Source organism: Colletotrichum navitas (genome assembly GCF_030913465.1).
Source record: "Colletotrichum navitas strain CBS 125086 chromosome Unknown LY79scaffold_70, whole genome shotgun sequence".
Classification (NCBI taxonomy): Eukaryota; Fungi; Ascomycota; class Sordariomycetes; order Glomerellales; family Glomerellaceae; genus Colletotrichum; species Colletotrichum navitas.
In genome coordinates, this window is record NW_026850616.1 from 16,210 (window position 1) to 29,833 (window position 13,624).

General features: G+C 54.5%; 4 protein-coding genes across 4 annotated transcripts; 1 reads left to right on the forward strand and 3 right to left on the reverse strand.

Annotated features, from left to right (window-relative positions):
- Nucleotides 1-115: 115 nt before the first annotated feature.
- Nucleotides 116-2,239, reverse strand: LY79DRAFT_672665 (catalase; the record flags this gene model as incomplete). The annotated part of the gene is made up of 7 exons (XM_060564084.1): nt 116-322; nt 376-1,373; nt 1,450-1,591; nt 1,675-1,730; nt 1,802-1,839; nt 1,893-1,949; nt 2,004-2,239. 7 exons carry the CDS (start codon nt 2,237-2,239, stop codon nt 116-118), a joined length of 1,734 nt encoding a protein of 577 aa, XP_060410277.1.
- A 1,467-nt stretch (nt 2,240-3,706) lies between these two features.
- On the forward strand, nt 3,707-5,269 carry LY79DRAFT_523176 (uncharacterized protein; the record flags this gene model as incomplete). The annotated part of the gene is made up of 1 exon (XM_060555506.1): nt 3,707-5,269. The coding sequence occupies one exon, from the start codon at nt 3,707-3,709 to the stop codon at nt 5,267-5,269; it is 1,563 nt and encodes a 520-aa protein (XP_060410278.1).
- Nucleotides 5,270-6,156: 887 nt separating this feature from the next.
- On the reverse strand, nt 6,157-7,234 carry LY79DRAFT_582707 (Thi4 family protein; the record flags this gene model as incomplete). The annotated part of the gene is made up of 2 exons (XM_060560280.1): nt 6,157-6,251; nt 6,346-7,234. 2 exons carry the CDS (start codon nt 7,232-7,234, stop codon nt 6,157-6,159), a joined length of 984 nt encoding a protein of 327 aa, XP_060410279.1.
- Nucleotides 7,235-8,956: 1,722 nt separating this feature from the next.
- Nucleotides 8,957-10,912, reverse strand: LY79DRAFT_639032 (uncharacterized protein; the record flags this gene model as incomplete). The annotated part of the gene is made up of 2 exons (XM_060562309.1): nt 8,957-10,638; nt 10,838-10,912. The coding sequence occupies 2 exons, from the start codon at nt 10,910-10,912 to the stop codon at nt 9,322-9,324; spliced, it is 1,392 nt and encodes a 463-aa protein (XP_060410280.1). The 3' UTR covers nt 8,957-9,321.
- Between the last annotated feature and the right edge of the window lie 2,712 nt (nt 10,913-13,624).

A 13,624-nucleotide genomic window follows, 5' to 3' on the forward strand; every position in this document is an offset into this window, starting at 1 on the left:
ATCAAACCCTCCCTACTTCCACTACATGGACTTTGCTAAGCCTCAAGAAGTCAAGAGTTCTCTGTATACACGATACTACCGAGAGTAATGTAGCATTGACGCGAGCAGTGGCAATCTAAGTACCATAGACTGGAAAAGACGGCGGCATTCTCGCCAATTTCGACCCTTCAGTCGATCGGAAATCCTGCTCCTTATACCATAGATGAGCATCTACGGCACGTTCCTTCACCTTATAGAACACGAAAGCCGGCTTCGGTAACAAGTCATAGACACTTTGAGCATAGTCCGGCGCGATGTTGTACAGCTGTGCGAGATATTTCTCCTAAGAAATGTCAGTATCTAGATGCTTGCGTAATTGACAGCCGTTTCATTTACCTGGATCTCGGAATATCTCACAAACTTCAGGTACTTGGCAGTGTTTGAGGCAGTGTTCTCCCGCTGTTGATCAGTCATTGTCTTGGCCCAAAGCTGGGTCGCCCGCTCGTAGTCGTTCTTCTTTCCCTCGTGCCAGTAGTGGCTCTTCCTGCTGACGATTTTGTCGTTCACGACATAAGGCGTCTCTGCAACGTCCGGCCGGAACTTGTGTGCGAAGCTGTTGGGCGCATATTGCTTGTTATCAGCGTGGTTCGCGTCCGTCCGCATCCGGCCGTCGAAGTTAAGAGAGACGTATGATTTGGCCATGAATGGGCAGTTGACGGGAATCTGATGCAAGATGACCCCGATTCCGTGGTACTGAGCGTCGCGGTAGAAGAACATTCGAAACTGGAGCAACGGGTCAGGGGAGCCCTCAATGCCTGGCACCATGCTCCCGGGCGAAAATGCCGCCTGCTCAACATCGCGATGAAAGTTCTCTGGGTTCTCGTTGAGCACCAATCGACCAAACTCTTGCATGGGGAACTCGTCTCTCGGCCACACCTTGGTGACGTCGAACGGATCGAAACCAAGCACGTCGGGATCGGCGTCTTGAGGCTGCATGACCTGCGCATGCGCAGTCCACTCAATCTCTTCGCCATTCTCAGTCACCTCCCAAAGGTCTCGCTTTGAATAGTCCGGGTCCTCTCCGCACATTTGAACCGCTTCGGGGTCAGTGAACTGCTTCTGACCATGTTTGGCGAGAAAGTGGTACTTGACGTACACAAACTTTCCGTCCTTATTCACCCACTTGAAGGTGTAACAGCCGTATCCATGATTAAGTCTCCAGCCAACCGGTGTGCCGTGATCACTGAAGAACATGAGGCCCGCATGATTGGCCTCGGGGGTATTAGCCAGCAAGTCAAACAGAGCATCCCAGTCAAAGAAGAAGTTTTTTGGATTGCGCCATTGAGAGCGGATGACGTCCGGACCTTGAATAGGGTCTCGCAAAAGAACACAGGCTGTGCAAGTCAGCAGGTCATTTACGATATGACATAATGGGCTATCAACTCACGAAGTTCAAGCCAGCAATGTCACAGTTGCCTTCCATAGTGTAAAACTTGATGGCAAACCCACGCGGGTTGCGAGCCTCATCAGGGAACTCACATCCCAGAGTGACGGTGGAGAAACGAACGAAGACAGGCGTCTTCTCGCCGACTGATGACATAAAGTCGGCTGTCTGTAGTTTTATCCCGAGTTAGTCGGTTGCCTTGAAAGAGAGCGCAGTACTTCCTCAGAGTGTCTTAAAGCTATGTCGGCAACGTTTTTAGTGCACTCGAAGTAGCCGAATGCTCCAGATCCGCACGGGTGGACCATGCCTACGAACCAGTCAGAAAGTCAAACTTGTGGCTCTGTTATAGTATCCAAAATGCCAGTTGCTAGGACGTACGCTCAAGGTTCTTGGATCGATTGAAAGTCTGCTGCTTCCTGACCTAGTTAGGATATTACGAAGTAGGTCGCGTTACCCGTGGTGTACTCACTGAAAGAGAAATACATCACTCGCGACGGGGATTCCACCAATGGTCTTGCTATGCGCTCTAGTAAATCGCTTTAGTATCATGTATGGTACTTGGAGTTGGGCTGGTACTCACGGATCAGGGAATGGTAATCCTTCGTTATTGGTGAAGTACGCTCCATCGTCTTCTCGCTTCCCGCCTGGCACTGCGCCTGATACCGTACAAATGATGTCCGCAGGTCCCTCATTGGCACTTTGCATGTGGCTCATACGAGGCGCTCGACGTTCTCCCTGAGCCTGAGAGCCAACGGCCATGGCAGTGGCTCTCAGTGGGTGCTGAAAGGGAACGACCTGGTTTGTATTGATATTCATCGTGGAAGAAAATTGATGTCAAGAGAGCTGCTTTGGGGTTCTGCTCGTGACCTTGAATTGGGACGAATGAGGGTGATTTGGGAGTTTCTTAACGAAATTTCCCTACTTTATAATAGCCAAATGTTTTGCAGGGTAACCTGAACTTCGACAACATGGAACAAGCGCATTCACGGGGAATCTGGTCCGCATATCAAACGTCTGATAAGCCATGGTCTTGGCAAGTAGTGAATAAGCCATTTGCAGCAGAGAGAAATGATATTCGTGGATTTCAGTGTCATCACTAACTCGACTTTCTACCCAGCGTAATGTCATGATACTGCCATTGACTTTACAGCCTATTTGACGCAAATCCAACGCATCTCTCGACCAATGAAAAGTGTGGTTTATGTCAGTAGCTGTAACTCCGGAGTAAGACATCTGTTTCCTCGGACGCGGGGTCACCGCCATTCACATTCACTATTACACACGTAAGTGGTAATTCATGGCTGAGACATAAGCAAGACCGACTTCCAGTGCCAAGACGGCCAAGGCCCAACTGCAAGACTGTACATTTAGGTGAGAGGATTATGGCTCCCCGGCACTAGAGCTCATGCTTGATCCAGGATAGAGAGCCTTGCAGCGATCTGAATATCTATGTGTGCTGTATCTATGAATCACACTGATTGGCATCCCTAGTCCTGATCTGGGTCGAGTAGTGATTCATCACTTACTGTCAAGTTGGACATTAGATCCACAAGGTCTGGGGCTTTTGCAAGGGTTCATCAGCTACGAATTGTATCGAGCATTCCTGTTGCTTGAAGTCCACTTGGGGGTATGAGAAACAGTATCGACGCCTATTTTGGTTTTGTCAAGACTACTCATGAACTTTGCAGAATAATATAGGTCGTCAGTTCTTTTCTTCGGCTTCATTATGGAGAGCAGTCAAGCAATAAATTGTATTTTTATGGCCTGACCATCGCTAAAGTACAGCAAATCGTATCACCTTAGAACATCGGAAGATACATCACCTTTTTTTTCTTTCTCTCTTTAAGAGATGGCAGATAGATCCCTAGTTATTATCATACCTGAATAATTCGAAAACGGCCGCGAATGCCCGGCTTGTCTACTGCGTAGAGAGAATCTGAGAGAGCTTTCTTTGGAATATACATGACGGGCCTTTGGTTTGACCCAAGAACATTCAGAGAATATTCCGAGATGGAGATTGCGGATTCCGGATAAGAAACCGGCTGCACGACTGTGTTCCGGCTATATTTGTGGGTCACCAGCCGGTCGGCGCCGGTGGCTCGATGCGGCAAGACCCACCTGCCGGTCCTCGGCGATTGGCCTGTGCTTAAATCCGTCAATTGCCACTTTCTTCCCTTTCGTTGACATCACGAAGCCCATCCATCGCGCCATTCGCGACAATTCCTCGCTTCTTCCCAGCTATGCTCGCCCACCCAACATCTGCGGAAGCCTGGCATCTCAAGTATGGCGACTAAGTTTACAAGGACTCCCTTCTTGTGCGGCCGCTGCCTGCGATCTAACGGGCGCGCCAACATCCGAATCCTAACAACTCCCCGCCGACTTTATTCCTCCGACCGATCGTCCGAAGATGCCGAAGCTTCGCCACCCGACCACAGCAAAGATGAGCCGCCAAAGGAGAAGGGGGCCATGTCGCGCAGGCTCGAGGAAGCTACCGAGGAGGCTCTGTTCACCGGCGGTCGCGCCGGCCGTCGAGCTGTGGAAGACGCCGGCTTCTCCGAGGAACTGAGGGAGAGGCTGCTCGACAAGGTACAGACGGCCCAGTTCCGATCGAAATACGCCTCTGCTTTCGCTGAGGCCTCGATGCCCGCTGCAGCAGGCGAGGGTACAAGGTCCATGGCCACCGCCCAGCCCTGGACGGGCGAGGAGTCGCAGTCGGATACGGTCCTGCGCATGCTCGACGACGCCAGGAAACCGCTCAGGCCCGAGATGCGGGGCAAGTTTCATATACCACCGGTCGATATGCGGATACGGAAAGAGCCCAAAGCCAGCCCGGGTCAGCGCGCTGCCGACGCCCGCGAGCGAGCGAGTACCTACACCGGGATGGGCCTGAAGGAGGGAAGCGGGCTGAGCGCAAAGGAGCGCGAGGAGATGCGGCAGGAGTTCCGCGAAAGGTTCGCTGCGGCCGCTCGAGCGGTGCCGGCCAGCATTTCCGGGATCGAATCCTTGGCCAACGAGAGGATCGAGGACGCCATCGCTCGCGGACAGTTCAAAAATATACCCCGCGGCAAGGGAATCGAGCGTGACACGAGAGCGGACAACCCATTCATCGACACGACCGAATACATCATGAACAAGATGATCAAGAGGCAGGAGATCGTTCCGCCGTGGATCGAGAAGCAGCAGGAGCTGGCAAAGACCGCCGGCGTGTTCAGGGCGAGGCTGCGCAACGACTGGCGGAGGCACGTGGCGAGGATGATCTCGTCGAGGGGCGGTAGCTTGGAGGAGCAGATGCAGCGGGCCGAGGACTACGCCCGGGCCGAGGAGAGGCACAACCCGCGCAAGAAGAACAGCGACAGCATCTCCGTGTCCAGCAGCACGACAGACGACCCCGTGATGGCCAAGATGCGCCAACAGGCAGCAGCGGAAGCCGGCGACGCGCGAGAACCCGCATCGCAGCCGGTTTCGGAGGAGCCCGCCCGTCCGCCCGTCCAGCCCTTCCGCGACGCGGACTGGCTGGCGGCCGAACGCTCCTACATGACGCTTGCTGTGGAGAACCTCAACGCCATCACGCGGTCGTACAACCTCATGGCGCCGGAGCTCGCCAAGAAGCCGTACTTCTCGCTCGAGCGCGAGATCGCCGCGTGCTACGCCGATGTTGCGCCTCTCGTGGCAGAGACCATCAAGGAGAGGGCGACGAGGCCGACCAAGTCGCTGTTCGACTCGGCGGGGGCAGGCACGAAGACAATCTTCGACCGCTTCGCGAAGGAGGGCACGACGGCCAGGATCTATGATTCGAGGGCCCCTCACTATGGCTTCAGGGAGATGTGGAGAGATCTTTGGAGCTGAAGACGTATCTACATTTGTCCGTCTCGAAGCAGGTATCGATCGCCCGTCCCTCCCCAACCTTTAAGAAGTTGGCAAGGGCCAGAACCAAAGCCGAGGCATGATTGGAGTAGAAAGCTTTTGTATTATGAATGTCGACCCAAAGAATCTTGTTTGTGTGGGGGCCCTAGGCCTTGACTTCTAGGTCAGGGCTATTATCCTGACGGAAGTCGAATCCATGATTCTCAGTGTACTTGATATCCGGCAAAGGTCTTTCATCGCTGCAGACCATTGGGAGGCATTTGGGAAGCCTTACCTATAATTCACATAATGGGAATATGCATTGCTACTTTCCTTGGGCGGGTGGTGCTCAATCTTTCAGTCAAGGCTAGTTAACCCAACTGCTGGAGATCAAACCAGCCCAGCGGACCTATGGGTGCTTAAGCCGGAAGCTTCTACAGCTATTGATGTTTCATGTAGATGTCCATGATAGCGTTGTATGATCTCAGTATAGAGAGAAGACGTGCGTGGTCGACACCCACGCCCATGTGCTGTCCGCGCTACAAGAACACATCACAAGCGCCGCTCGTGTACGGGTTTCGAGGGAACAGGAGCCACGTATCCGCATCTCCTCGGGTTTGGACCCAACATCGCCGTCACAGCCACCCAAAGCGAGTCTTTCACTCCGCGCCAAAGTATCAAACGAGTGCTTGTATTCCGAGAGTCTTATACTATCCCGTCCGGCGCACCGATAATACAGTATCCAATCTTATGTGCACCATCTCAAGCGGCAAAAGAAAACCTACCTGAACGAGCGACTAAAAACACGCATTCTGGCCAAGGAAACATCCAGAAGCCGACAGAAGCGACAGAATCTCAAGCCGGTCGGCGCTACCCCTACCCGCTCACGCCTAGAGCTCGTTCTCCTTTTTACGCGCGTCGATGATGGCCAACGCCTCCTCGGCGGCCTTGACTCCCGACAGAGCCATGGCGCCAAATGTAGGACCTGCGTGAAAGAAAACGTCAGTAAAACCAAAGCCCCGGCCCAGCGAAAGAAACAAAAAGAAGGACAAGAAGAAGGAAGCGCAGCATCGGCTCACCCATGCGGTTGGCGCCGTCGACCTCGGACAGCTCCATGCCGCCGACGATCAGCCCAGGGACGATCTCCCGCGTGCCCTTGACGATGGCGTCCTCGGCGGCCTGCATGTCCAGCCCCCGCATGCCGCCCAGCTGCTCGATCTGCTTCATGCTGACGAGCCGCTTGACGGAGAAGGCGCCGAACGGGCCGTCGTGGCCCGTCGTCGAGATGATGACGGGCGCGTTGATGGTGTTGGGGTCCATGCACGACTGGTCGTCGTGGTGCATCGACACGAGCGTCCAGTTGGTCACGACGCCCGCGACGCGCACCGCGCCCTCGCCCCCGGCCTGCCGGCGCGTGATGAGGTCCTCCACCGTCGTGGCGTTGAAGAGCTTCACGTTGGGGAACTGGAGCACCTTGCTCAGCACCGTCGACGTGAAGAGCGCCGCGTGCCGGACGACGACGAAGTCGCCCTCGTCCTCGTACGGCACGCCGACCTCGTCGAGGAAGATCTCAGCCGGCTTCCGCATCACCATGGCCGAGAAGAGCTGGCCGCCGAGCCAGGCGCCGCCGCCGGGCGCCACGCCCGCCTCGACGATGGCGATGCGCAGGTCTGGCCGCGCCTTGGCGAGCACGTAGGCCGCGCTGAGGCCGCACGAGCCGGCGCCGACGATGACGATGTCCGACTCGGCGTGCGCGTCGAGGTCGGCGAAGTACCGCCGCGTCATGGCCCGCGACACCTGGCTCTCGCGGATCGGCGCGAAGGCGAAGCTGTCCCACTTGCCGAAGAGGTCCTCGACCTTGGCCGGGGCGGCAGCGGCGACATGGCCCTCTGCGGGCTTGGTGGTCTTGCCAGCGGTGTAGGGCACGGCGTAGTTGCTGACGGGGGAGATGGCGGTGGGAGGAGCCATGGTGGTCGTCTTTCGTTCTCTCTCAAGTACTATCTTGAAAGGGGATGTGTATGTTTTGTCTGCTTTTGTTAGGCTGCATGATCCTTTCGCTGGTATTACCCAGATCAAGTTCGAGGCCGTATAATCTCAGCCCACCGTCGTCCTCGGTCGCTGGCCACCCATGGAGAGAGGTGAGGTGGCAGCGACGTCGGCCTCGGGCGGGCACCGGCTCATGCTCTGCTCAAGAGTGTCACATACTTTGAAGTGCACGTGTTTGTTTATACGTGTGTGGCTCGAGTGAAGCCTCCTGTTGGGGTGTCAGTCTGTATACGTCCTGCCACCACGGGGTATAGGGCCTACTATTTTAGTTTGTATCCGCTGAATCTGGTCTTGTGAAAGGTGAGTTGACAAGATACACAGATATTCTGGATTGTTGACGGAAGGGGAATTGCTCGGTTTAAATAGCCAGGTGATAAGGGCAACGCCGCGCAAACTTTACATTATCGCCTGCGGGGTAGGGCACGACGATCTCATACTCTGGCAGATTCTCGTTCTCTCATGCCGCCTCTCCGGCAGCTCATTGGGGGCGGGATCGGTCATGTCGGTTATGCAGCCGTGACCTTAAAACGCAGCTCCGCGCATCGCCCTCAAAGGCCGGTGCGCATGACGTGAAGAGGAAAGATGTGGAGCGGAGGGGTCCGCTCTACACTCGCGAGGTTAAGAGGTTGGAATATCCCCCGCGGGGGTCGTTCTCGAAAGCCGATGTCACCCGCGTCTCCAGCGGCCGGGATCGCATCGCTACCCTCCCCGCCGGAGGACATGCCCCGGGCCGCAAACCCCTCTCCCTCACCCCTTTCCCGACCGACGGGCTTCACCGCAAACCGGACCTGATTCTTGGCCAAGCAGGCGATGTCACGAGTGAAGCAGCAACAGTCAGCTTCGCGTGGTGAGCCGGTCTTCTCCATCACCAGCTCGTCGAAACCCTCCCCAGGCGAGCGTCGGCATCGATGACATGGAAGCTTGTCTTCCCACGCCCCCACCCCCCGGTAAGACCGACCGTAACCTTTCTACCTGCATGTCGCCTGCCTCTCCACAACGGCTTCGCATGACGGCCTGGAATCGCAAGCATAGCCGGTCGCCCTATCACGCCGCCCGGAGTTACTGTAAACGGGTTCCTAAGACGTATCCATCATGTGATAAACACATGGGAAATTCGCGCACCCGAGCGAGATACTATTGGACATGACACATCAATAGCTACACACACACACACACACACACACACACACACACACACACACACACAACTGTCAAAGGCCCAAGGTTCGCTGCAGCAACCCCCCCCCCCCGGGCTCCCCCGCGACGAATCATAAGTCTCTCTCGGAATGGACCACGGACGAGATCTCGTTTATCGGGCCACAAGCGCTAGGACGACATTGGCTGACTGGCCCCGATCGTCTGCTACCAACAAACCTACGAGGATGTTGACACCAAAGGGCGCGTTCACATGGTGGCGCGTTCGCATGGTGCGGGGAGGGGTGGGGGGGTAATTCTCCTCTCTCCTTCGCCGCCTTTTGTCAAGGTGACATGATCTGAGAGTGGACCGAAATCCCGCTGCTCCGGAGACGTTTCGAATCACGTGGCAATGTCTTTTTGTCTCGAGGTTGACCACGTAATTATCATTATTTCAAGGGCAGATGGCACTACCACAGTTGTTGAATATAATGGACGACAATGCTTTGTGTACAACGCAAGTTACTCCTCATATATTCACGTGTTCATGTCACTCTTGGCTACGTAGGCCTGGCAGGCCACTTGTGTGCTGATCGCTAGTGCCAATCATCATCGGCTTGGTTGACTGACTTGTTATTCCTGACGCCTGCTTTTGTTGCTATAAGAGCGATATGGTCCACATTTGGCCACTCATCAACCTCGTGGCCCGCTTCGATATGCTTCAGCTTCTATGCAAGAATCGTCGCTATGGCTTCCACTCGCACTTTCTGGCTTTGACCTCATGCTGAGGAACCCGATCCTTTCCCCACTCTGCGCTGCCAGGAAGAGATCCTGTAACCCCCTAGTGAGAACTGTGTCGGGAGAAAAGGGTGTCATTATTTCGCCTTCTTAGCCGCCCCCTGGGCTTCGAAGAACTTGGCCGGGCCACGGTTGTCGGGGCCGAACTCTTCTCCGGTAGACATGAGCAAAAAGTCGCTTTTACGCGCCCCATCGTCGCTCTGGGCGTCCGACGGCGTCGACGGGCAGCCTTCGCTCGCCTCTGATTCCTCCGCGCAGTTTTCGGACTGGTTGCTGTCGTCGACCAGCGTCTCCCAAAACCGGTGGGCTGGCGTGACGGTCTGCTGGGCGAGTTCCCGCAAAGAATTAACGTGGCCGCGGCTGTACCAGGTAATCAAATACCATCTCCGGGGCGCCAAGTACATGACTTCGGTCCAGAGGACGAACAGCATGAGCGCCACTGGCTCTTTCGCCTGCAAAAGTGAGATGTATTGCTCCGATACCAACGAAGGCCAGATGATGAAATGCTTCCATATCCTAGGGCGGCCCGGTAGTGAAGTTATGTATGTCCTCAGCGCACCGAGAGCTGCTAGGTATACTTCCGTCTCCCCTGCCTGTACGCCTGTTGACTCTGGCCCCAACAGCAAGAATTCCTCGAGCTTGGCGATTTTCAATATCGATGGCCGCAGTAATGTGTCATTGCTATCACGCCAATCATCGGGGTTCACCTGCGCGAGCTTGTTGCGGTTCGGGCTCTTGTACACGTACCTTGTAACCGTGTCGGAGAACCTAGCCGCCACCCGCATCACGGCCAGAGATCTGGCTGGCTCAAAGGTGATGGCTTGTCCCATGATCTTTTCGTCGGCGAAAGGGCGGTAATACCCAAAGATGCCGTTGCACATGGAGAAGACGAACGTTGCGAGCCAGTTGTCCTCATTGATCTGCGGAACGGCGAGTCTGAAGTAGTTGCTCGCTTGGATGGCATGCTTGCAGGCCATGGAGTAATATCGTTTGGCGTCGGGCGGCTCGAGGTAGCAGAGGTGTAGCGCTGCTATGGAGAGCATGCTCTGATGAACGAAAACGTTGCGGGTCGCCAGCTGGGGCACCCATCTTGACCAAACATCACACTTGCGGGGGTCGTTTTGTAAAGAGAAGGTGAACCAGGCCTGGTTCAGGAAATGATGTTTGAGTTCGGCCTCATCCGCGCGGAGCCTCTCGGCGGGTAACGAGGCGTTGAGCGCGTCACACGAGGAGGCATGTGCCGCAACTGTGGCCGCGCGGCGAACTATACTCATGGTGTCACTGGATTTATCTCCCTCATTTTCGCGGTTCAGAGTGTCGGCAAGTAGACCGAGATAGCTGCAATGCTCTTGTCGACGGCGGCAGTTGGCGCAGACAGGCCCAATACAGTCGCACTAGAAACGCAAGACAGTCAGCACCGGCTCCTTGAGATATTGGGAGGGTACGAGTGCTGGAAGGATGTGTCTTGTTCGATTGCCACCCATTCCAACTAGCTGCACGTTGAACCCAATATTCCGGTAACGTTGCAGACAAGCCACCCTGGAGATGAACATGTTCTATTGTGCGTGAATGGTAACCCTATCCGATGCTCACCTTCACGCGACGCTTCTTGCACTGCCGGCACCCGTTCTTTGTTTTCCCATGGTATTGCCTGGAGCCCTTCGGCATTCTATCGATGTAAAAATCGGTTACGCAGCTCTGTGCTCCTTTCTCCTTGAGGCGGGGATCGGCAATCGTTATTCGGCGCGGTGTTCCGAGAAGTAACTAAGCGGAAGAGTGGCCTAGAAAGTTGACCCTTGGTGGGCTTGTAACCTATTTGAAAAGAGTCTATTTAGTTCACTGTACGAAACATCAGGACTTGACGCATGCTTGTCTATGCCAGGGGTGCATGGCCGTCCTGATGCAAACTCAACTATAACGTTCGCACGTCCCTCGCTGTGACAGCACAGTGACAGAAATTCGAGGGGCAATGTGTGAGTGGCGGGGTTTGGCGGAAGATTTGGCCATGTACTTTAAGCATTGCCATATAGATCTCGAAGGGACCTGGTAGCGAGACGTTATTGCTCTTTGGAACGAGTTCGACAACCTATTTGCGCGACACAAGAGACCAGCTGCTGGCCCGAGATTGTTTTTGACTCTGAGATCGGGCTAATGACAGCCTCAAAACAGATGCTCCTAGCTAGGCCAGCCGTTGCTTCGTCTTTCGTTTGGTGGTGGTCTGTTGCTTTACGTCCGTGCTACTACTGGAGCCTACCACGATCGTGTGAACAAGCCAGATCCGATGCAGATGAATTCGTGGAAGAACATCCGAAGTGTACTAGTATATGCCTGCGCATGTCCTACCACAGTATGCTGTAAGAGGGCATCTGCTTGCGTTCAGAGACGAACGCTTCTCGAAGCGCTGGCGACTGGTGGCGGGTTGCCACTTTGTCACCTTGTCGAGTGTTGAGCGTCATCTTGCTGAACATGGCAGTGCTTTTTAGCTTTGAAACGATTCAAGAATGTTTCGCGCCATGGCTTTAAGCTTGGATGTTGTGCATTGACGTGGTGAACCTGCAGCATATCGGTACTCGGTTGATCCTGCCATATGGCTGCCCTGCCTGCGCGTGGGCGAGGCCTCGTATCGGTGGAAGCATACAGCAAAATGGCAGGTCATTGTTGGCGTGAACTCTGCGAAGAAGCCAACTCGTGTTCGGATGGCGTTTTGAAACACCTCTTGGTACGTTGCGCCGTAACTGTTGTGAGGTCTGCATTGGCGATGCCGTGAACGGGCTACCATGCTCGAGCATACAGACAGATTGTTCTCGGTTGCCGATCAGTAACGATGCACCAGGCTAGCGATCCAAGTTTCGAAACGAGCTTCATGTGTTCCTTCAAGCTGTTTGACCCGAAGGATCAGCGACAATGCCGTAGAATGATACGGATATCTGCTGGGATTTGATATGTTACGTGTAGGACTGTTCACCGACGTTAAACACCGAATGGTCATCGTCAGTTCAAAGAAAAGCCACATGAAACCAACCTAGCGGTCAAATTGGTTACACTGAGTGCTACAATCTCGAACGTGGTTCGGCTTTTGCAGCGACAAACTGTTGTGAGCGACGTCGCTAAGTATGATGATACATTTCCAAAGGGATTATATTGGCCGGACCGTCATATATAGACGAACTAATTAGGATTGCTCGATTCGAGCTCGCCGCAAGTTGGTAAAGTTGCTGATGATCGAGGACGTCTAAGCCAGTTTTCGGATGTGTCGTCCGTGGCATGAGACAAGAAGTTTCGCTGTTGGCAGCAACGGACAAAAGTGACTGACATTTAGCATGAGATCATCGACACTGAAGGACTGGGCCAATCTCGAAGCTCCTAAGTTGCACATGCCACCTCAATCTAAATATGCTCTATATTATCGCATAGTGGTGGAGGTAATGGCAGCTTGGATGACTGAACTCCAGATGAAACAACCAGTTGTTATCTTTCCTGAAAGGCGGAGACAGGAACAGGTAGCCACTGAATACTGGCTACATGGTGCCAGAGGTCTGAGATGATCACGACGCCCTACACAGCTAGAAGTAACGCGGCAACGTCAGCCAAGCAGCGAAACAGAAGCATACGGCTCCAGCTTCGTTTGACAGGGTGGCTCCAATTTCCCGAGACAGCCCTTGCCCTTACGGGTATCCTGCTGACTACCAGGGCCTTGGCTTGGATAGACATGAGGATCAAACTATGCAGCGAACTGCATACGAATAAGGCGTTTGAGATGCGTATGACAGTTGTCAGGCAAACAGCCTGAGTTCTCAAGCCAACTCGGTTCAGCATTGAAAAGTTGTCGACGGCGCTTGATAACAGGGTTCCGTTGCACCGAGTACTATCTGGGAGCTAGAGTGGCTGCAGCCGCCAAGTGTTCAGCCCCTGTCAATCTGTCAGTCGATAAGCTGCAGGCCGAAGAGTCTGACATTGACGCGATTGGCAGAAACAAGACTCAGTAGTGGTTGTTGTCGATGGAGCAGATGCAGCGCCATGTCGCACATACGACGCGGATCTGCGGCCATCCACGAGCCGGCAGGGTGATTTGCTTGGAGCGGACGATCCCATGAGACGATCCAGCCAACCATTGACCAAGCCGTCAACGGTTGACGGCAAAACAGAGGTCGGTGTGTCCAGCGTCGATGATGTGATACAAGGATGGAGAGGTGGCACATACATGCACGGGGGTGGAAAGGACAGCGAATGGTGCCTCGACGCGCATGTTGAAGGATGGAGGGCGAAGGGTACGCTGACAATGGACCATTTGTCCAGTCGCAACATTAGCTGCGATTCTTGTTTCGGGCGGTCGGCGGGACAGCAAAACCATGGGCTGCGATGCGCGAGTCTCGCCATGCA